The following is a 22705-nucleotide window of genomic DNA, read 5'->3' as shown; positions in this document are numbered from 1 at the left end:
AAACATGACTTGCTGCAAATGTTTCTAGAGGGGGTTAAGTCACGTCCTCTGACTGGGGGTGGCAAGGGCACGGGTCTTTTCTCACGGGGGAGGGGGTGACTGACGCAGAAGGAGACGGTAACCCATGAGGGATTGGAGGAGAAGGTGGGTCAAGCAAGTAGCCCAGCTTTTCATTTCTGGGGGGAACATATATTGTTGCATGTTACGTGCGTTTGAGATTTGGGGGGTCAGCGGCTGTGGTTTCTCAGATGAATTGGGGACCACTGAGTGATGGTGTTTTGTGCCACCCCCCCCCTCCCCAAGGGCTGCTTCACAGCTGAGGCTACAGCTCGTCCCTAGAGTCTGGCATCTCTGGGGCGCTTGTGCCGGTCTCCTGCGTGATGGTCTCGGCTGCCTGGAAAACCAGAACTGAATGTGAGCAGGGAAATCAGGATGAAGGCCTGTCTTCAGAAGCTCCTGGTGGGGAAAGGCTTTTCTCTGGCCTCCAGTCTGTTTGGAGCAGAAGAGTCGGCCGTACCAGACTGGACCCCACCACCCTCCCCTCGGAGTCACCTGCCCCAGACCTAAGCGACATGGAACCAGGGCAGTGTGTCGAAGGGGGTGAGGGGCTTACCTCTACACTCTCCTCTGAAGGTGGCAACACACCCCCATTCTCCAAGAAGGAGGAGAAAGTGTCCAGGTCTCTGGTGCTTCTGTATTCTCTCATCTGAGGGAGGAGAAGCTGGTGTTGGCCTTGCCCACAGTAGGCTCCCTGGACTGTAGGCCCCCCCCAACTACTCCTTGGGAGTTGTCCTTCCTGCCCTGAACCTGGCCCACATACCTCTCTGCCTTGGCCTGCAGGGAAGTAGTACAGGGATGGGTACGCCTGGATGGGCAGCTCTGCCACCTCGTTCATTGTGGCATCCATCTCGGCAATGATGATGTCAGGGTGGTCTTTGTACTTGTTGCCCAGCTCCTCCCAAACGCCAGCCATGGCCTTGCTGTGGGGGCACCAAGGGGCATCTGCAGCGGTACAGAAAGGGGGACGAATTTGTGTGCTCAGCCTGTCAGCACTGGGGCAGGGGTGGCACCTCTTCCACTCTGTTCTTCCAAGGAACAGATGGCCAGTGGTGTCACCTCCCCCTCCGCCCCCCCGTGCAGAAAGCAAGGCTCTCTCGGTATCTTGAATTGCAGCCAAAGTTATTTAATATATTCCTACTTGGTCTGGAGTCTGGGCCGAATTACTCAGGGGTGGCAAAAAGACTCTACCCAAGAGGTGGCCGGAAGAGAGTGCCATCAGCCGTGCAGTGCAAGAGCTGTTCTGGACAGCGATGGGCCAGAGGGAGGGGGGCACAGTGTGGCTGCTAGGAGACTGGATGCTGGGGACAGAGAGAACAGGTGCCAGCTGTCAACCAGCAAAGGGCCCAGACAATTGGTCTCCAAGGCCCACTGGCACCACCGGGGGTACTAATGCACCCATTGAGACATGCCGGGGGGGGGTCTGAATGAGAGTGCAGCTTGTGAGTGAGCGAGCCATGAGAATTCTGGAGGGGCAAGGCAAGAGCCGAGCCAGGAAGTTGCTCCTTTCTGAGCACAACAGCTGCAAACAAAGCCTCTTATCTTGAGTGGTGGTCTTGCTCCGACAACCCCCCAGACTTTGGGGACCAAAGCCAGTGGCCCTTGCCGGGGCAGACTGGTGGTGCAGACGGGACTGGCCTGCCCCACGATGCACACTTACAGAATTTCACAAACACGTTCTTCGTTGGGTCAAACGCCACCTGCTCGAAGTTCTTGCCCACCAGGATTTTAACTGGGTGCTTGTCCCAGTCCTCTGGGATTTCCTGGGTGCTCAGATGGGGCTAGAAAACACAAAGGCACCGCTGTAGGTGCTGGTTGTCGTGGCGGGCCGCCTCCCCCAGGCTGTGAAGCAGATCTGCCAAGGCAAGTGTTGCCACACCGGCAGAGGCCTGTCTGCTGGCTGCCAGGGGTCCTCCTCACTCAATAGGCCTGAGGGGCTCTCGGGGATTTCCCAGATATGCCGCAGCCATCTCTGGGAGCCTTTTAGCGCAGTGTTTCTCAAACTGTGGGTCGGGACCCGCTAGGTGGGTCGTGAGCCAATTTCAGGTGGGTCGTGAGCCAATTTCAGGTGGGTCGTGAGCCAATTTCAGCTGGGTCGTACCGCACCGAGCTCAGCTGCCATTGAAAACACAGGGCTGAAATACAAGGCGAGCTGGAATGTTTGAATTCTAAGCTACTCGCAATAACAGCACACGATGTCATGGGTCCTTGGGGGCAGATTGCAGCTTAGCTCACTTCTGGTGGGTCCCGACAGACTGTCATTCTATAAAGGGGTCTTGGTGCGAGAGCTCCTGCTAGTGGGAGCAGCTTCCTTGCACGGCAGTGCTGCTACTAAGGCTGGGCCCAGAATCCTGGCACAGCCTCCCAGAGTCTGCTTTCCCAGCCGCTGCCGGCAACAGCCCACCTGGATTCTGCCGCCGAGCGCATCCTGGCAGAAGGTGCTGATGACCGCTGCGGTAAGGTTGTTGGGTGCCAGCCGATATTTCGTGTTGGTCTCGATGGTGACAAAGCGGATAGCGGGGGCGTCGCTGCTCTTGAGGCCAAAGTAGAGCAGCACCGGGGCCCCTTCTCCGTTGACGTCCGCCAGCACAAACAGCACCTGCCAGGGCACGGCCGTCGCCAAGGGCCTGCTTAGCTACGGCTGCTGCCCTGCAGCTTGCCCCAAAGAGCAGCACAACTGAGGGCAGACGCTCTGCCCCGTGGCCAGTTAGAGGAGTAACTCAGAAGGGAGTGGAAATGAGTGGTGGGGGGATTTTCAACTGCCCTCCCCGCTCGCGTCCTTCCCTGAAGGTCCTGCCAGGACTGGGGATGTAGCCAGGCATTGGGGAACTGGGGGGGGGCGCTCACCTGACCCCGGAAAGGAGCTGCTGCATCCTGAAAGGGGCCCAGGAGCTCCAACTGCGAGGCCTCCGTCTTGTTGATGAAGAGCAGCAGGTGGTGTGGGATCTTGGCCCCAAATATCCTAGAGGAGTTCTAAGGGAAGAGTCACAGGAAGGGCCTTCCCAGATGTTGGGCAAGAGGAAAGGAGGTGCTGGGCCGTGCAGGTCACATCATCCCTGGAATGGAAGAGCAGTGGGGCCCGGGGACATCTGCACGCAGCCCCAGTGCCAATGCCTCCGTGGTGGAGGATCTAACTCCACCAACTCAGGGGTCAAGAGTGCTGGACGCGGGTCCCTGCCTGTTCTGTGAGCACCAGATTCCTTCCAACTATCACCCCTTCCTCTTGCTCACCATCGGCTGCCCCTGGGTTGCAGGAAGGAGGAGGAAGAGGCCTTTCCCAATCTGGTCCCAAGGATATTCAGAGGGGAGGCCGGTATTCGTTGTGGAGGAGGAGCTCTCACCTTGCGTGTGAACTCCATCACTGGTGCCAGGCTCTGCACTGTGATGAACTGAGCCAACTCTGTCGCATCCAGGCCCAGGTCCTCGTCTACCAGGAAGTCGGCCCGGGGATCCTCTTGCTGCAGAGCAGGGGGGATAAGAAGGAGCAGAGATGCTCAGCCAAGGCTGCAAGAGCCCACCGGACACCCTGGGAGGTGGGCTGTAGGCACCAGCTACTCAAGAAGAGATGGGTCGCTGCCACCCAGCTTGAGTGACACCGTGGAGCCACTGAACTAGCCCTGTGCCGCTTCAGGGCTCACGTTGCACAAGCTGCCCAGGGAGCCACGCTTGGCAGGTCACTAGGGCACAAGGAGAACAAGCCTGGCCCACAGGCCAGGCAAGTGCCACAGCAGCAACCCCAAAGTCAGAAAGAAGGCCTCACGAGGGTGGCGCCTGTGTGTTGACACACAGTGAGGCGTCTGTCCTGCCAGGCTTCTGCCCGGCCAGTGTCTCGTAGTGCCCCCCAGTGCACCAGCCTCACCTTCCGGAAGAGAGAGACTGTGTCACCAGAGATGTTGTATGCCTGGAAGAGCCTGGCAGAGTCTGTGAGAGCGAAGGCCGCGTCAGATGCCTCACTGGCCACGTCAGAGAATAGCCTCACTGCCTCATCCTGCAGGTCCTGCGTGGGATGGAGAGGAGACTACACGGCAACCATGCCAGCCACGGGCTGCTCACAGCACATGCCTCTCTGGGGGGGGGGGGGTGGGCAGATGCAGAGAAGCCGCAAAGCACAGGCAGCGCCCCAGCCTCACGGTCAACCTCGGTCCGTCAACCTCAGAACTGTCAGCGCCGACCGGCAGCAGTGGTTCTCCAGGGCTCCAGGCAGGAATGCTTCTCTGCTATGGCTGGAGAGGCTGCTGGGGCCTGAACCCAAGACCTCGCACACGCAGAGCAAGGGGGAGGCCTTGCCACAACAGTGAGCTGCAGAAGGGGCAGTGCGAGCCGAGCTGCCCTGCCCTGCCCTGGGCACAGCTTGTGCTGCTCTTTCTTCTCAGGGCATAAGAACATAACATAAGAACAGCCCCACTGGATCAGGCCATAGGCCCATCTAGTCCAGCTTCCTGGATCTCACAGCGGCCCACCAAATGCCCCAGGGAGCACACCTGATAACAAGAAGACCTGCAAGGCTTCCTGGGAATTGTAGTTTAAGAACATAAGAACATCTCCACTGGATCAGGCCACAGGCCCATCTAGTCCAGCTTCCTGTATCTCACAGCGGCCCCCCAAATGCCCCGGGGAGCACACCAGATAACAAGAGACCTCATCCTGGTGCCCTCCCTTGTATCTGCCATTCTGACATAGCCCATTTCTAAAATCAGGAGGTTGCACATGCACATCATGGCTTGTACCCCGTAATGGATTTTTCCTCCAGAAACTTGTCCAATCCCCTTTTAAAGGCGTCCAGGCCAGTCGCCGTCACCACATCCCGTAGCAAGGAGTTCCACAGACCGACCACACGCTGAGTAAAGAAGGGCAGCCTGTGGGGGGCAGGTACCTACATGGAAGAACCCGACCACAGCCACTGCATGGTCCTCCAGGAAAGCAGCTGCTCCGGCCTCATCCTCCAGCAGCACCGTGCTGGGCCCAGCCTTTCGTCTCAGCCACTTCACGATGTCCTCAGCTTCTCGCAGGCCTGGCGCATGAGCAAAGAGGGGGAAAAAATGAATGAATGAAATTTATTATTATATAACCATAGGTCATTACAATAGATAAGAGCACATATTCCAATATGTACGTATAAAAGCACAAAACATTTCAACCTACATAACGTAAAGAATAAGGCAAGGGATTTTAATACTTCACATGGGTCAGAACCATAAAAGATATTTTTAAAAAGGTTCAATAATAAACAAACCTTAGCCCAAGTATCAGAATCTTGCAGGCTAATAAAAAGGACAATGAAGGTTAAGTTTGAGAAAGCAAAAATAAGCCTACAGCACCCAGTATTCCCAGGCGGTCTCCCATCCAAGTACTAACCAGGCCTGACCCTCCTTAGCTTCCAAGATCAGACATGTGCAGGGTAATAGTTGCTGTCATATATTTATATGAAGGCTCCAGAGCAGAGCATACATGTGTGTGGTGCAGCCAGAGGCAGCAGCTTACACACCCTGTACTTCCCGGCCACCTCCTTCACAGTGGGGCGTCTTCTGGCGTGTCTCAGCTCAGACACGAGGCACGGAAGGAAAGGCCATGTCCTCTTCAGTTTTCCTACCACACCTACATGGGCAGCTGGAAGGTACACTCCCCTCACAGTTTCCAGAGGGCAGGTGCCCCCACACAGTGCTCATTCAGGTGCAAGAACACTTACCTGTGAACTCAGTGGGATGTGTGCGGTTCCCATCTCTGAACAGCAGGAGGATGGGGTAGCTGGTCACACCAAACTCCTGGCTCAAGGCCTCCTCCTGCACGGTATCCACCTTGGCCAGCCTCAGCCCGGAGCTGTCGTTCCTCAGTATGGCAGCTGCCTTGGCAAACTCAGGAACCAGAGCCTGGCAGTGTCCAGACAAGGGATCACCTGGGAGAGAGAAGGGCGAGAAAGGCTAAAAGACACCCAAAGGGGAGCGGTCAACTGAGCTTTGCAAGAGTGCTGACAGGGTGCAGTCAGGGCGCAAGAGCAGGGTGTGTTTCTCAGGGTCACCTGGTGAAACTAGCTGGCTGGCTGGAGACTCAGAACATACAAAAAGCAGAGGCTTGGCAGTACTGTATATGCAGACCGTGAGCAGAGGACACCCCTGGGTCAAGCCACAAGGCACCCAGGCTCCAGTGGTGCCTGATCTCATGTACAGCCAGCTCCTGCCTCGGCCTCTACCAAGGGTGCCAGCTGAGAGCAAGCCTTGCTGAAGAAGCCTTCCTCATTTAAAGATGCAGACTGCAGGGGGCAAGTCGGGCCCAGGCTAAAGCAGTCCTGGCTGTGCCTTGCTCTGAGAAGGGTGTGCCACCAGCTCGCCAGCAGGAGAAGGCAAAGTGACCTTGAAGACAGGTGCCTGAAGGGGAATGAAGCCGGCTGAGGGGCCCTTGCAGGCCACAGGGCTGAGCAAGGGGGCAAAACCTGACGTGGCGAGAGGGACTGGTGGCACTGCCCTCCCTCCAGCGGCGCATGAGATTGCCAGAGCAGCACACCCTTCTGCTCCTGCGTGGAGGAGTGCCTACTCCAGGGCAGGCCCCCGGTGGCACCCCAAGTCCTTGCAACCGGAGGAGTGCTACTCACAGAAGGCCACCAGGAGTAGCCGGTGCTTCAGCAGGGCTTGGGCAAAGCTCTGCTGCTTCAGGACCAAGACCCCGTCATCTTCCAGGAGTTCTTCTTCCCCAACAGCCTGGCCTGATGCCTCTTCCTCCAGGCTCTCGGCCCCCTGCGCTGTCCCGCCAATCCCCACCAAGAGCCACAGGAGCAGCAGCTGGAGTACTGCCATGCTGGCCAGGAGCAGAATGTCCCTGAGCCAGCCACGCCAGCAGGAGAGAGGAGATGCCAGGGAGGGGAGGGGAGGGATCAGGCCTGGGCACCCTTGGAATGCCTGCCCAGCCGTACCACCTGGCCCCTGGCTCCTGGCTGTTCCATTCCAGATAAGAGTGGCAGGTAGGCAGGCGGCTGCCTTGACGGGCTGCTGAGTTTCCTAGCTGGGGGTCCTGGACTCTGTAACCCAGGCTAGCAGGGAATCTGGGTGGGAGCCCAGGTCTACCACCCTGGTTGACCTGGGCTCTGGTAAGGTAGTGCTCATGGCCCCCCCCAAACACTGGATCCACCCCTGGCGGGACTGGAGGGGGGTCTGCCAGGTAGATTTGGGCTCCAAGTCTACCCACCTAGCAAATGCCACAGAGGCTATTAACTGGGAGCATAGATCTACCTGCCAGGTAGATCTGGGCTTTAAACCCGTGTGGGAGCCCAGGTCTACCGCCCTGGTTGACCTGGGCTCTGGAGTTAAGGTAGTGCTAATGCCCTCCCCCCACTGGATCTGCCCCTGGTGGGGCTGGGGAGGGGTCTGCCAAAGCGCAGGGAGCGAAGCCAGCGGGAGGAGCTGCAAGGGAGGCGGGCAGCAGGAAGGCGCAGCGCCCGTCGAAGCGCCCGAGGATCCGGCTGGAACCTCGGAACGCCCTTCGGGCCGAACTCTGGGCAACACTGGAATCTCCCCCCTCCCCCCCAACAGCCGCCCTGGCCATGGGGCTGAGCGGTGAGGCGGGCTGGGGGGAGGGGGCTGGGGCAGCCCCGACGGCTGGAGACTGAAGGGCTCCCCCCAGAGCCCCCCATCTCATGTTGGGCTCCCCTCCCCCCCAGGGAGCAGAGCTGCAGAAGGGCCCGAGGGACCCCGGCCCAAGGAGCAGGGAAGGGGGCCGAGGCGGTCCCCCCGGGTCCCGCCTTTCCCTGGCCGCCGGGAGGGGGCTCTGGGGGTCCGGAGCCTCTCGGAGCGGGCCTGGGGGCCGAGGCAGAAGCAGCCCCTGCACGTGCTGGCCAGGAAGGGCCACTACGACGCGGCCCACGGACTCCTCCCGCAGCTGACCCAGAGGGCGGTCAACAGGCAGGTAGGGCAGCCCCAGCCCCACCCGCAGCAGCCTCCCGCGCTCTTCCCCGAGGGGGCGGGCGGCTCATGCTCCTCGCCCCCCCCCCAGGACGCCGGAGGCAGGACCCCGCTCTTCTGGGCCACCGAGTACCGGCACGTGGACCTGGTGGAGCTGCTGCTGACCCACGGCGCGGACGTGGCCGCCCGCGATCACGTGAGGGTCTCTGCCCCGAGGGCGCCCCTTCCCCGCAGGGGCTTCTGTGTGGGGAGGCTGGGCAGGACGCAGCCCTCTGCTGGCGGACGGTCCCCGCCAGGCTCCCCTTGCTGGCCAGCCAGACAGGCCAGGGGTGGATCTGTTTTGGGGGGTGCGGGGCTGAGCACTGCCAGGTAGGCCTGGCTCCCGTTCCCACCGCCCTCTGGAGTTGCCTCCTCCAGGTGGGTAGATCTGGGCTCCCGGCCCTGCTTGGGGCTGCTCTCCATCCCCTTCCTTGCAGGTACAACAGTTTGGGGGGGGGCACGCACCCATGGCCCCCCTTGGATCCACCCCTGAGTCAGGCAGGAGGCCTGGCAGGCCGGGCTCTAGAGGGGTGGCCAGAGCGAGTGAGCTTGCCAGTGAGGGAGGACAGGTGGGGCAGAGAGGGGCAGAACATCTGCCAGCCAGATTCCCCCCCCCCGCCCCACTCTCTTTCTGTGCCCAGGAAGGGAACACGTGCCTGCACTGGGCAGCCAGCGTGGGCTCTGCCCCCATCACCAGGAGGCTGCTGGAGGCCGGTGCGGAGGCGGACATGCAGAACGACCGGGGAGACTCTCCCCTGCACCTGGCCGCCCGGGAGAAGCGCTACCAGTGCCTAGTGTGAGTGGCGTGGTTTGAGGGCAGGGGCCACTGGCATCCAGTGCTCCAGTGCCCACCCTGCCACGGGGCAGCACTGCAAGCATCAGGACGACACGTACATAAGAACAGCCCCACTGGATCAGGCCATAGGCCTATCTAGTCCAGCTTCCTGTATCTCACAGTGGCCCACCAAATGCCCCAGGGAGCACACCAGATAACAAGAGACCTCATTCTGGTGCCCTCCCTTGCATCTGGCCTTCTGACAGAGCCCATTTCTAAAATCAGGAGGTTGCGCATACACATCATGGCTTATAACCCGTGATGGATTTTTCCTCCAGAAACTTGTCCAATCCCCTTTTAAAGGCATCCAGGCCAGATGCCATCACCACATCCTGTGGCAAGGAGTTCCACAGACCAACCACACACTGTGTAAAGTAATATTTTCTTTTGTCTTTTCTAACTCTCCCAACACTCAAGTTTAGTGGATGTCCCCTGGTTCTGGTGTTATGTGAGAGTGTAAAGAGCATCTCCTTATCCACTCCGTCCATCCCCTGCATAATTTTGTCTCAATCATGTCCCCCCTCAGGCATCTCTTTTCTAGGCTGAAGAGGCCCAAACGCCATATCCTTTCCTCATAAGGAAGGTGCCCCAGCCCCATAATCATCTTAGTCGCTCTCTTCTGCACCTTTTCCATTTCCACTATGTATTTTTTGAGATGCGGCAACCAGAATTGGACACAATACTCCAGGTGTGGCCTTACTATTGATTTGTACAACGCCATTATAATATTAGCTGTTTTGTTCTTAATACCTTTTCTAATGATCCCAAACATAGAATTGGCCTGTTCTTGAGGCCATAGAATTGGCCTATTCGTGTTCTTGAGTCCTGCTTTGCCCAGGCTGGACCGTGCCACACGGGCACAGATGGGCCTTTGTGGTGAAGAGGTGAGCTGACGCTGCTGCCACTGCTTCTTTGCTCAATTTGTCCCAGAGGAGAAGCCGGGGGGGGGCACCCAAGTGTGCTCTGCTGGGCTTCTTGTACCATGGGCCGCTCTTGAGTATACAGGCCTGACGCCCCGCTGTATCCCACAGTCTTTTGCTCGCCCATGGTGCCAACGTCTCACTGGTGAACCGAGCAGGCCAGACCCCCCTGCAATGCGCCTGGCACAGCTCCTCATCCTGGAGAGTCAGGAAGGCCTTCATCTTCCTCCCACCGAGTCCGGTGGAGCAGACCCTCAGCAGGTGAGCACCCTGCCAGTAGCTGGAAGGCAGCGGCCTAGGCTGGCAGGTCCACACAGGAGCATGTGGCTGGTTGGGCACCTCCTCCCAGTGATTCCTCTCCCCTCTCCATGTCAGAGACATCTCCCGGGGCTTTGAGCAGGTCCCCATCCCCTGCCTGAACGGGGTGGACAGCGAGCCGTGTCCCAGCGACTTTCTCTACGTCACGCAGGACATTCTTTCAGATTCTGTGGCTCTCACGACCACTGACTGGATCCGGAAGCAGGTCAGAGGCAGTTTCCAGCCCTCCTGCCTACTGGGGGCTGCCTAGGAGGAGAGGGACCCTGGTGGCCCAATCTCTGTGTCCCCAGGAACACTCCTGTGCCAACTTGTTTTCTCAGCAGTGGAGAGACTGAAGCTCTAGTTCTTTCTGCCGTGATTTGTCAGTCAGACTGCTGTGTAACTCAGATAGAGCCAAAGTGGCGCCCTCCTTCTCTACCAAGGGTGCTGGGAAATGGGGAGCCTGTCTCTCCCACGGGCCTGTGGGCCATGCATTCCAAAACCAAGGGCTCTGGGCCCACGGACAAGCTCCCAAGCCTGCCGCTGGCTTTTCTTTCAGTGCTGTCAGTGCACCGGGTCCTGCTCTGTGGCTAAGTGCCCTTGTGTCCTGCGCAGCCAACGCAAGTGGTACACCCTGGTGAGAGCCACAGGGGTGGTGTTGGTGGTGGTTTGCTCTTTCCCTTCTTCAGCAGGTGGCTGTTGAAGCCACTGAGGCCCTGCCTTCTCTTGCTGCGGTCTAGGATGGCCAACTTGTGCCCACCTCTAGCAGCGTTGCTGAGACGGGCCACATCTACGAATGCCACATGCTCTGCTCATGCTCCAGCTTCTGCCCCAACCGTGTGGTGCAGCGGGGTATCAGGTGAGCCAAGTCCCCATCACCAGTGTCCTCTGCCAGCCAGGAGGGGCTGAGCTGGAAAGTCTTCCACTCGCACCCCCCCCCCGTCCACAATAGTGACATGTGATGAGGTCCAGGCCCATGGACGCAAAACACACTCACTCTGCTCCCTCACTCCCCCGTCTCTCATACACACTCTCTTTCTCCCCCCTCCCTCCCTGGAAATAAAAAAAAAACCCACCTCTTTTTCCCCCATTTGGAGCTAGGGAGAGCTCAGCATATGCCCCTTGAGGCAAATGGAAAATTGCCTCCCCTTGTGCTTCAGAAAAAGCCAGTCCTTTGTGCAGGCTTCCTGCTTTTTTTTAACAGAACGGAGGCAACTCTTCCTGCTGCCTCCCCAAAGCTTGCTGATGCAGGCATCCTGCTGTTTCTTTTAATGGGAAGCCACCCATGATTGCAGCTTAACCTGCTAGAGGCAACTCTTCCGGCTGCCTCCAAAGCTTGCTGATCCTGCTGGTGTTTTTCTTCGGAAGCCAGCCATAATGACCATGAACTGGTTGCTGGCTGCTTCGCTGTGCGATGTAATGGTTGTGTGTGCTGTTTATTCCATCTCACTGGTTGTCCTGAAAAGGAGCAGCTTAGAAAGGCAAAGATATATTTTTAATTGTTGGGTCTTTGGGCTTTGTTTTGTCACTTGTGGGCTCTGGTGAGGCTCTGCCTCGCCCACTGCACATTGCTGCTGTACAACCTGGTTCTGCTGAACAGCAGGGGGCAGCTTCATTTCTGCAGTCTGGGTATGGCAGCTGGTTTGTCCAGCCAGGTACTTCCTGCCTGTGACTGCCTGTGTTGTGGTTCAAACCCTCCCTTGGAGTCTGCCTGTCACATCAGGGGTGCAGCCTTCTAAGAGTCTTTCCCTCCCTGCGTGCAGCAGTTCCCGGCTAGCCAGCCTACCTGCGTCCCTTGTGGGTGTTCCTAGGCTCCCATTCAGCGTGCCAAACATACAGGGCACCACTCTGGAGAGTTTTCAGGCTCTCGCTCCCAGCAGCCCAGTGGGCAGCGCACCTGCTTGCATCTCTTCTTGTCTGCCAGTCTCCTAGCTCAGAGCTGTTTTCTAGGGTTCAGCGCTTTGTGTTCACATGTGGCCATGCTCACAAGGGCCAGATTGCCATGGGACCATTTTGGAGATGGGGAGGGGCCAGCCGCCAGCCGCCTTGCCTGTTTATGGCCAGGGTGACATTGGAGCTGGGACCTTCTTCAGCCACAGTTCTCACACCCTACTTCTTGTGGGGCTGACCTGTCACCTGCTCTGTCACCCTGGTGGGAAGAGGGGAAGAGGCTCCTCCCCTTCCTGCTGAGTACTGCAGAGCAGGGCCTCTGGCTCTGTTGCACATCTTCCTCCCCCAGGCCCTTTGTGGCACCTGTGGACATCAGGGGAAGGGCACTGGCCGGTCTCTGTGGGTGTCCCTCCGTCCCACCCCAGGAACCAGCTCCGATTGCTCTCCTGCAGGACTCAGCTCCAGCTCTACAGGACGCCAGACAAGGGCTGGGGGGTGCGCACCGTGCAGGATTTGCCCCGAGGAACCTTCATTTGTCAGTGAGCAGGCCCTTCTGCCCCCAGGGAAGATTCCTCCACCTGCTGGGGAGTGGGCTGAGTCCAGCCAGGCCTCCTCTTTACCACTCTCTCCTCTCTGCCAGGTACTTTGGAGAGCTGATCTCTCCCACAGAGTCTGAGAGGCGAGAACAGCACACATACATGTACAGGGTGGAAACACAGGTGAAGCCTTCGACTTTGCATGTGTTGTGGGTGTGCAAAGGGTATCTGTCTGCCCAGAGAGGGCTGGAGGCGGTGCCTCTTCAAAGGCATTGCCCCACATGCATACCACTAACACCTCTGCCTGTGTCTGAAACCAAGCCCTCTTCAGTGGGTGCCTTGAGAGGCATAGGGAAGGGGACGGTTTGGGGCAGGACATGGGGCAAGCAGGCCAGTGTGCGATTTGACCATGGCATCTTCTGCAGGAAGAGCAGGAGTATTACCTGGATGGGATGAACTACAGCGGTGTGGGTCGCTTCCTGAACCACTCCTGCGACCCCAACCTGGTGCCTGTGCGGGTGGCTGTGGGTCACGAGGTCCCTGGCATCGCCTTCTTCACCAACCGGGGCATCCAGGCTGGCGAAGAGCTGGGGTAGGTGGGGGAGGATCGTTCAGGGGCCTGGAGCATCATGCATGGCGGGGGAATGGACAGTGAGTTTAGAGGAAAGGGGCCAGTGGGAGGTTCTCAAAGCAAGTCCAGGGATGGTTCTGAAAACATCCACTGCAGAGGGTGAGGTTTGTAGAGGCAGGCTGAGGTGCCAAAAAGGGGTCTGACTCTGGAGCACTTCTCCAAACCACCACTAGTTGATTGACAGCTGCCAAATCTCTGCTGCTCAGAGAGAAGGTCTGGGAACCCTCCCCCCCTTTTACTTCTTCCCTGGCCAGTCCATTGCAAGCAGTGGCATAGCTAGAGGGAGGGGCAAAGCACTAAGTTTTGCAGGGAGTCTCACCATGGCATGCAAGTGGGACCCCCCCAGGAGCCATTCCAGGCAGTGGGAGCAAAACGGAGGCTCTGAAGGGGGGGGGGAGATGCCTCTTGCATACTGGTGAGGCTCCCTGCAAAACGGAGTGCTTTGCCTCCCCCATAGCTACGCCACTGACTGCAAGACACCCCTTCCCTTGGGGGCGTTTGCTTCCCACCCCAGGTTCGACTATGGAGACCCGTACTGGGAGTGGCGGGGCCCCGACGCCTGCAAGTGCCAGTCGCCCCACTGCAGATTCCGCTCGCGCGCTTCGGGGGCTGCCGGAGACCCCTGCCCCCTCCGAGGATGCACGCTCGGCCTCAGCCCCCGAAGGAGGCTGGCTTCCCGGCAATCCTCGCCGCCCTGTGATCAGCCGCCGACGGAGGACAGCCCGGAGGAGACCGGGACTCCCTGACACGTGTTTGCACATCCCCAAGCTCATCTTCACCGGGCCCAATGCACCCCAATAAAGGAGCTCCGAGGAGCCACGTGTGTCTCTGGCCTGCCTGGCGTCCGGCTCGAGGGAGGCCTTCTGGGGATGGGCGCCGCCAAGGAGCCCCCAGCCCAGTGCGTCTGCCTGGTGCTTGCCTCTCCGCGGGTGGGTGCAGCTAAGCTCCCGGGGCCACCCCCGGTGAAGCCCTGCAAGGGCAGCATTTCCTCCCAGCAGGACTGTGTCCCGGCTTGCTAGGCCAGCCCTGGAGTCCATTCACCGACGGGAGGGGGGCCTGTGTTCTCCCCCCCAGCCTAGGCCTGTCTACTCAGAAGTAAGTCCCTCCATCGTCCATGGGGCTTACTCCCAGTTAAGTGTGGCTAGGACTGCAGCCCTAGAGCAGAGACCTATGCACGTCTACTCAGAAGTAAGTCCTATTATACTCCATGGAACTTACTCCCAGGGAAGTGTGGCTAAGGTCACAGCCTTACAACCCAGGCCTGCGCATGTGTACTCGGAACCAAGTCCCCCTTATAGCGCATGGGGCTTACTCCCAGGGAAGTGTGGCTAGGATCGCAGCCCTGCAACCCAGACCTGTGCATGTCAACTCAGAGGTAAGTCCCATTATAGTCCACGGGGTTACTCCCAGGGAAGCGTGGCTAGACCAATACGTGCCTACTCGGAAGTAAGCCCCATTATAGCCCATGGGGCTTACCCCCAAGTAAGTGTGGCTAGGGTTGCAGCTTCAATCCCTCGCCTCCAGCCAAAGTCTGGTCAGTCTGTGGGGGGGGGGGGCAGGCCAGCCCCCTCCCCCCCGGAGGGCGACCTCGGGGAAGAGGAGCAGCAGCCCGTCGGGCGTGGCGGGGCTGGACGGCAGGTGGCAGCAGAGGAGCGCCCAGGAGGAGGGAGCCCAGCCCTGCCGGGATGCCAGCAGCGGGTGAGACGGGCTGGGGGACGGCAGGTCATCCGCCGCGGAGCTCCGAGCCGCCGCTCCTCCTCCTCCGGCCTCCGACATGACCATCAGCGAGCTCCTGCCAGGGGGCGGCCCCCGCCTGCAGCTGCCCTGCCTCGCCAAGGTGGGTGCCGGCTGGCCACGCCCTGCGGGGCTCGGGGACCTCTGGCGGGCAGCCCCGGAGGGCCAAGGCAGCTGCATCGCCGGGGGGGGGGCTGGGGGGGGCTGGGGATTCCCCACCCCCACCCCCAGCCCCCAGGGTGGCCGGGCAGAGCCTCAGGCTGGGCTCTCTCCCGCAGATGGAGCGGGTGGTGGTGGGCATGCAGGACCCAGACATGGGGGTCAAGGTGCGGAACCAGCGCCTCCTGATCACCGTCATCCCCCACGCCATGACCGGTGAGTGCTGCTGCTACACCACCCCACCGCACCCCGGCCTGTTTGGGCTGCTGCCAGCCTGTGCCCGCTGCCCTGGCTGGAGTGCTGCGGCAGGACTTTCTCCCGAGTAGACCTGCCTGCCGCCTAGGCTGACGCAGTAAGGAGGCTTCCGGGCTGGCAGCAGTAGGGGTGGAACGGCCGCTGCCCCTTGCTGGCACCCTTGGCCATGCCAGGTGGTCCTGCATGCTTGGGCTTGCTGGCATCTCCTCTGCTGGTGGGCAGGAAAGGGGGAGAGAGAACCTCCTTGGGCTGCTGAGCCTGACCCTCTCCAGTCAGGGGGTTCCAGCAGCCTTTATAGCGTCTTGGCCCCAAGGGTTGCTGAGGGTGGGAAGGCAGGCCCAGCCGCCTGGCGGGGGAAGGGGGCCTGGTGGTCCAACCTGTGCGTAGGACCCTCCCCTGAACCAGGCCTCCTCTCCCCAGGCAGTGACATGGTGGACTGGCTCATCCAAAAGTATGCCATCTCGGAGGAGGGTAAGTCAGCCCCAGATCTGTGGGTCCAGAGGGAGCTCTGCCTGCCTTTCATCCTGGAGGGTGGCAGCCTGTCTTTTCCAGAGCACCCCAAAGTGTTTCACCAAGCCCCGTCGGTGAGCTGCTGGTTGCGGGAGGCCTGAGACGGGCAAGCGTGCTGGGTCTCCTTTGGGTCGGAAAAACCCCTGTCTTGCTGGGCCGGGTCAGTGTGGGCTTGCTGCAGGGCTGCTCCTCTGCTCTGAGGTATGTTGCCACCCTAAGAGCTGTGGCTAGCAACCCCATAAGGAGAGCCCCACTGGATCAAGCCAAAAGCCCATCTGGTCCAGCTTCCTGCATCTCACAGTGGCCCACCAGATGCCTCAGGAGCACACAAGAGGAGAGAATTGCATCCTGGTGCCCTCCCTTGCACTTTGCAACCTCCCCACCCCATATTCTCTTGCCCCCCTCCAAGTCTGATGCCCAGGTGGCACAGAGGGTTCCCCCCCCACCCACCAGGCAACATGTGAGTGGGCTGGAAACCCATCAAGTGGGGGAGGGAGTTATTCTTCTCTCTAGCATAGCTTGTGTCTCCTCTCGCCAGAGTCCTTGCACCTGGGGAACCTGATTGTGAAGCATGGCTACATCTACCCGCTGAAGGACCCCCGCAGCCTGGTCTTGCGGGTGGATGAGACGCCCTACAGGTTCCAGGTAGGTCTGGGCTTGGTGGGGGGGTAGCATCCCGTGACAACAGGGCCCCAAGGATCTCTTCCGTGCTCTGGCGACGGTGGGATCCTGGCTTGCTTTCAAGAAGCCTGCTCCTTCTGGAGCAGGAATCTGGCCCAGGTGTCCCCAGAGAGCACTCATCGTGCCCCCTTGAAGTTGGGCCTCTGTAGCTGCCCCCCTCCTCAGCTTCGTAGTAGACAATTAGAGCTGCTAGTGGCCTTGTGGCCACACGGAAGGGGTTTGGCTGGGCTTGCCAGTTTCCCGTTGCTGCCTTTCCAACCTCAGAGGCCTACAGGCCGGGGAACGGGGTCTCCTCAAAGTGCCTGAGCCCCCCCCTGCCCTGCCAGCTGAATCACAGACTCTTCTGCTGCGGCCCACAGACCCCCTATTTCTGGATGAGCACCAAGTGGCCCGCCTTGGAGCTTGACTATGGTGAGTGAAGTTTTTTTGTCTTTCCATGTTGGGGGGGGGGGGGGTTCCTTCCCACTGCATACCCAGGGCTCTCTAATAGGCAAGAGGGTCCAGCAAGCCAACCTGGGCAACAGAAACCTAAAGTAGGAGCTTCAAGGAGGGGCTCTCTTACGGACTGACTCCCCCTTTTGCAGCAATCTATCTGGCCAAGAAGAACATCCGAAAGCAAGGAGACCTCATGGACCACGAAAAGGTAATAGATGGGGGGGGCAAGGAGGGGGCAGTGAGGGTTGGAGTATATCTCTGGCTCTTGGGCAGTTGGCTCACCCACCTCCATGTGTTTGCATTTGGCCTCCATGCTTAAGCTTACCATTAGTGCCGTGGCATGAGCTGCCCCCCCCCCCACCACCCTGATGCATGCTGGACTGTCTCCTGCAGGAGGACTACAACCAACTGCACAAGCGAATCAACCACACCTGGGACTTTGTGGTCATGCAGGCGCGAGAGCAGCTCCGGTGAGCCTCCTGGGACCCACAGCTTTGGGCATCGGGTTAGGGGGGGGGAGAGCGCCAGTGGAAGGCCCCGCCCTGACGCCCCCTCCCTCCCTCCTGACAGGGCAGCCAAGCAGCGGAGGAAGGGGGACCGCATTGTCATTGAGTGCCAGGAGCAGGCCTACTGGCTGGTCAACAGGCCCCCGGTGAGTGGCAAAGGCAGGAGAGAACAGCCCTCCCTGAGCAGAGCTGTAGCCCTGCAGCACAAAGGCTCTGGCTCCTGGGGGGGGGGGGTGGATCACATGACCCATGGCGATGGGACTCTGCCTGGGTGAGCTTTCTGGTTGAAGGGGGCTCCTCTGTTCTGGTCTTCTGCTGTATCTGGTGGAGCTGTTGCTCTCCCGGCTCTTTTGTTTCCTGCCCGCATGTCCTGAAGATCCCTTGCAGCTACAATGGGGGGGGGGTGCTGTGTGTAGGGAGGGATGAGGGTGCTCCTTGGCCCACCAGGAACAGCAGCTGCAGGATCTGTGGCCCAAGGCACTTGGTCCTCCGTGGCCCCAGGAGGGACAGGCAGAAGCTGATGCTGGAGTAGCCTCCCAGGGGGGCTGCAGCAGCCACTCAGAACCCGGGTGGGGGAGCCCCAGGGAGGAAAGGGCAAAAAGTCTTTTCTCTCTCCTGCCTTGCCTGTAGCCTGGAGTCTCAAATGTGATGGAGCAGGGCCCAGAGCAGAGGAACCGCCAAAATAGCCGGGTGCAGCTGGTACGTGCCGTGGGGAGAATGGGGCAGGTCGTGGAGTGACAATCGGGCTCCTCCAGTCCTACAGCAATGGTGGCTGGAGACATATGTACATCCCTTCCCATCTGCTGGGTTAGGTTGGGGTTGGTGCTGAGGGGGGAGCGTGGCCACTCCCCTTTGTTCTTCCAGTGACTGCCAACCCCCCAACGCCTGCTCTGCACTCAGGTTCTGGTCCAGGGGTCCCTCCCCAGCTCTCTGGTCTTTGGTCTCCACTTGCAGGGGACTTTGGCTAAGGCTTGCAGGTCCCCTCAGCCCTGTGGGCAACGTGGGTAGGGGACCGCTGGTGGCTCACATGCCACCCCGATGGGCGCCCCCACTGCAGGTGCCCTTCCCTGAGTCTGTGCTGTGACATTAACCTTACTAACTCCAGTTTGCATTTGCCTGTCCTGTCAGTGCTGAGGGGCTGGGTGCCCCACTCTGGTTGCTTACAGGCCGTGTGCTATGTGCTCGCTCTGTGTTGCCTTGTCCTTGTATGGAGGGACACTAGGGCTTGTGACTGCCAGGGTGGGTGGAAGTTGTGTGTGTGTTTGTGTGTCTCCCCCTCTCCCCGGAGCAGCTCTTGCTCCCTCTGGTTCCACCCTCACTTCCAGCCCTCGCCCCACATGCCCCCTACTGACAGCAGTCTCTGTTCTCTTCTCTCGTCTGTGTGCTGCTCTGTTCGTCTGTCCGTCCACACGTAAGTCACTAACAACCACCACGGATGTGCTCGAGGGGAGGGAGCCAGTGGAGGGGGCCTGGTGTGATTTCCTGCCTGGGGTGGCAGCGGGGCAAAGGAGGAGTCTTGGGGCTGGCTAAGTGCCCAGGGCCTGGAGTGGGGCAGGCATTGCTGAGCTGAGCAGAGTCCTCTCTCTTTCAGGAGAAGAACGCAGACTACTACAAGCGGGAGGTGAGTGCAGGGAGGGGCAGAGTGGGATGGGGGTATCCAAACTGCGGGGGGGTTGGGTTCCAGATGGGCTGTGCAGCCTTCAGTTTCGGCAGGTCAGGTGAGGGTTGTGCCTTTCTCTATGGGACTAGTATGGGCTGGGGCAAGTTCATCACAGGTGGGTGGGTGGTCATAGCCATTGCTGGCTACTACCTGTGCAAGGCTGAGCTATGGGGAAGCCCTGTGAGTGAGATGCAAAACCCTCTCCTTGGGTCAAGAAGGACTGCTGCTCAGGGGCCAAGCCAGCCCTGCTCTGCATGGAGAAGGACCCGCACGCAGTCCCTGGCAGTGGCTGTGGCAGGATCTGCATGGGCAGTGCCACAAGGAATTCTAGCTTGGCACCTGCCAGCCACTGGCAACAGTGAGCTGGATGAAGCCTGTGCAGTGCAATGAAGGCAGCAGTCTTGGCTGGGGGATCGCCTCTTGCTGACTCCCTCCCTCCTCTTGGGCACAGATCCGGTACTGCCTCACAGCCCTGGGCAGGGCGCGCGTCAAGTCTTCCCTCTGCCTGGAAGGGTGAGTAGGTCTCATTCCAGTGCTTGGAGCTTCTCCAGGAAGAGGCCAGTGGTGGAGGACAGGATCCTGCCAAGCCAGATGCCAAGGGAAGGGGTTGCCCTGGTGCCACGCTGCCCTGGACAAGACCCAAGGCCTTCCCGAGGACACCAGAGAGCGTCCTTGGCCCTGGGGGGGGGCTGTTGCCCTGGACGCCTGCTTTGCATGCAGGGTCAGTCCTAAGCAGAATCTTCAGCGAGGGCTGCGCATAGTTCCTGGCTGGAAAGATTAAGCTAATGGTCCCATCCTGGCCCGACAGGCTTGGTGTCACCTGCGCATGACTTCTGTGCGCTCCTGTTTTGCTTCCGAAGACAGCTGTGGGCCCTCTTTACAGACACGCCCCCCAGCCACTCTTGCCTTGCTCATCTTTGCTTCCCCCAAATTGCCAAGCTGGACTTGCTCTTTCCCAAATTGCCTCCCCCCCCCTTTTCTGTGTAGGTACCTCAAGTTCAACGAGCAATATGTGCCCCACGACCCCATCATGTCTGGCTGCCTCCCCAGCAACCCCTGGATCACAGATGACACCATGTACTGGGCCATGAATGCCCCCACGTAAGGGCAGCGCTCCACCCTTCCCTCCCTGGGGCGCAGGGAGAAGGCACCTTCTGGCTGGCTGCCATGGTTAGGAAGGGTCTGGCTGGTCAGCCAGCAGGAAGCACATCTGCACAGCTTTCTTTCCTGCCTTGCCTGCAGGGTGACGGCACCCACCAAGCTCCGGGTGGAGCGCTGGAGCTTTGGCTTCAGCGAGCTGATCAACGACGCCTTGGGCCGTGTGCAGCTGCTGGAGTTCCTCAAGAAGGAGTTCAGTGGTGAGGAGGGCTCCTTCCCCTGGGGGTGGCCAAGGATGGGCTGGTGCTGGTGCTGGGCTGCCTCTTCTTCCAAACTAGGGCAGGAGGCTCCCTGCCCTGCTCGTCCCCCCCCAGCAAGATGGCCTCTCCTGCCCCTGCCCTCCTGCAGCAGGCGCTGGCACTGAGGTTCTGCCCTCTCCTTTTCTCCCCATCCTAGCTGAGAACCTGAGCTTCTGGGAGGCCTGTGAGGAGCTGCGCTACGGGGAGCAAGCCCGCATCGCAGAGATTGTGGACTCTATTTACCAGTAAGCTTCTCTCCAGCCCCTCTGCCCCACCCTGGCCCACCGCCTCCCCACTCAGGCGCTTGCTATTCCCTGCAGGCAGTTCCTGGCACCTGGTGCCACCCGCTGGGTGAACATCGACAGCAAGACCATGGAGCGGACCCTGGAGGGCATCAAGACCCCACACCGCTACGTGATGGACGATGCCCAAATGCACATCTACATGCTGATGAAGAAGGTGCTGGAGGCAGCCTTTCCCGGGCACCGAGCACTCACCTGTCGGGGGTGGGGGGATGGTTAGAGTTAGTTTTCCCTCTGTGGCTGACCAATTTCCCCCTTGCCTCTCTCTGGTCAGGATTCCTACCCTCGTTTCCTGAAGTCAGATCTCTACAAGAACCTGCTGGCCGAGGCCCTCATCCCTCCAGAGACCAAGAAGCGGTGGGTGGAGAGGAGTTGGACCAGGCAGGCTGGGGCTCCCCAAGGGTGGGAGGAGGGGAGATCTGCCCGCCAGTCAGCCTCTAGCCCTGGGGACGGACAGCAGGGTAGTGGTGGTGGAAACAGCTGGACTGGTTGAACTCTCCTAGACTTGGGAGCTCACCTGCCACCCTCCCTCTCTTCTCCCTCCCCCACCACGCTGTTCCCAGGGTGTTCCCGTTCATGAGGAAGCCACGCCGCTCTAGTCCTAGCCCTGCCTTGCTGCTGCCTGCAGGAGACCACGAGGCGAAGGCTGAAGAGAAGAGCAAAGCTGGTTCCGGGGTCCGGGCCGAGCCTCTTCCTGAGGAGGACAGCTAGTTGGCCCCCATCCTCCGGCTGCCAAGGCCACCCCCTTTCCCCGACCTGTCTATGTAGGCAAGAGCGTCGCCGCTTCGGTCCAGCTCAGCCCCGTCCCTTTGAGACACGTACTGTTGACTCCCCAGTCCACGGCAGAGGGTTTCTGACGCCCCTGCTGGTCTTAGCTCCCCTGCCCCACCTTGGAAAGAATGGAAACAAGCCATGCAGTGGTGAAGGCGAGGGCCTGGTCTAGACCTTGCCTGGCCCATATCCATTCCGCACTACCTCCTTTGCCTTATCTGTTCACTCAGCACAGCCCTGCCCTGGCCTGCCTCCATCCTGCTGCCACCTCCTCTCCAGGCCCAAGGTTGACCTGGCCCCTGTTCTCCTGTAGACCTGACTGTTGCCTTCCTTGAACCAGCTGTGGCTCCTTCACTGATGCCTCCCTCTTTGAGCAGGGTTGGAGGCACCTGTTAGTGGAAAGTGGGGCAGAAGCCCCAGCTCACAGCCTGATCCTGCACCACCACCCCCATCATTCCAGACAGAGGCACCCAACTGGCCAATAAAGCCTTCCTTTGGAGACCAAAGTTGTCCATTGTCTGTGTGTGGAGCGAGAGGGACCTGGGGGTGTCCCTGGGGAGGGTTGCCTGCCTGCTGCAGTAGCCGTGGTGGCGCCTGTGTATTCGGTCTGGCCAGGCTGTCTCTTGCTTTGGCAGAGTCTTTGGGCAGGCTGCGCCATGCCTGAGCAGCTCCCTGAGCTCTGGTTTTCCCCCAGAGGGGGCTCTGCCCACTGGTTGCTCTGTTTCCTTCAGGGAACTGTTACCCTGCACATGCCCGATCTCGGAAGCTAACCAGGGGCAGGCCTGGTTAGTACTTGGATGGGAGACCACCTGGGAATACCAGGTGCTGTAGGCTTATACTATAGTCTTTCTATGCCCGATCTCGTCTGGTCTCGGAAGCTAAGCAGGGTCAGGCCTGGTTAGTACTTGGATGGGAGACCGCCTGGGAATACCGGGTGCTGTAGGCTTATACCATAGTCTTTCCATGCCTGATCTCGTCTGATCTCGGAAGCTAAGCAGGGTCAGGCCTGGTTAGTACTTGGATGGGAGACCACCTGGGAATACCAGGTGCTGTAGGCTTATACCATAGTCTTTCCATGCCTGATCTTGTCTGTTCTCGGAAGCTAAGCAGGGTCAGGCCTGGTTAGTACTTGGATGGGAGACCGCCTGGGAATACTGGGTGCTGTAGGCTTATACCATAGTCTTTCCATGCCTGATCTCGT

At 59.7% G+C, this 22705-nt stretch overlaps 3 protein-coding genes across 3 annotated transcripts; 2 read left to right on the top strand and 1 right to left on the bottom strand.

Moving 5' to 3' along the window:
- Positions 1-322: 322 nt before the first annotated feature.
- On the bottom strand, positions 323-6845 carry PDIA2 (protein disulfide isomerase family A member 2). Its single transcript, XM_066640847.1, has 11 exons — positions 6644-6845; positions 5744-5950; positions 4935-5068; positions 3917-4054; positions 3399-3515; positions 2905-3030; positions 2462-2656; positions 1718-1838; positions 821-1002; positions 614-706; positions 323-394 (listed from the first exon to the last, which is right to left on the bottom strand). The coding sequence occupies exons 1-11, from the start codon at positions 6843-6845 to the stop codon at positions 323-325; spliced, it is 1587 nt and encodes a 528-aa protein (XP_066496944.1).
- A 743-nt stretch (positions 6846-7588) lies between these two features.
- LOC136663882 (histone-lysine N-methyltransferase EHMT1-like) lies at positions 7589-13840 on the top strand. Its single transcript, XM_066640846.1, has 11 exons — positions 7589-7601; positions 7706-8142; positions 8627-8781; positions 9852-10001; positions 10116-10263; positions 10597-10674; positions 10778-10896; positions 12380-12466; positions 12568-12646; positions 12889-13055; positions 13609-13840. The coding sequence occupies exons 1-11, from the start codon at positions 7589-7591 to the stop codon at positions 13838-13840; spliced, it is 1665 nt and encodes a 554-aa protein (XP_066496943.1).
- A 1028-nt stretch (positions 13841-14868) lies between these two features.
- Positions 14869-21919, top strand: RGS11 (regulator of G protein signaling 11). Its single transcript, XM_066640628.1, has 17 exons — positions 14869-14931; positions 15107-15203; positions 15663-15713; positions 16291-16397; positions 16793-16844; positions 17018-17076; positions 17262-17338; positions 17439-17520; positions 18005-18073; positions 18966-18995; positions 19486-19547; positions 20022-20135; positions 20277-20392; positions 20589-20676; positions 20752-20890; positions 21008-21090; positions 21297-21919. Exons 1-17 carry the CDS (start codon positions 14869-14871, stop codon positions 21442-21444), a joined length of 1437 nt encoding a protein of 478 aa, XP_066496725.1. The 3' UTR covers positions 21445-21919.
- Positions 21920-22705: the final 786 nt, after the last annotated feature.

Source organism: Tiliqua scincoides, chromosome 13, assembly GCF_035046505.1.
Source record: "Tiliqua scincoides isolate rTilSci1 chromosome 13, rTilSci1.hap2, whole genome shotgun sequence".
Classification (NCBI taxonomy): domain Eukaryota; kingdom Metazoa; phylum Chordata; class Lepidosauria; order Squamata; family Scincidae; genus Tiliqua; species Tiliqua scincoides.
Note: the sequence above shows the minus strand (reverse complement) of the source record. Positions and strands in the feature narration are given on the sequence as shown.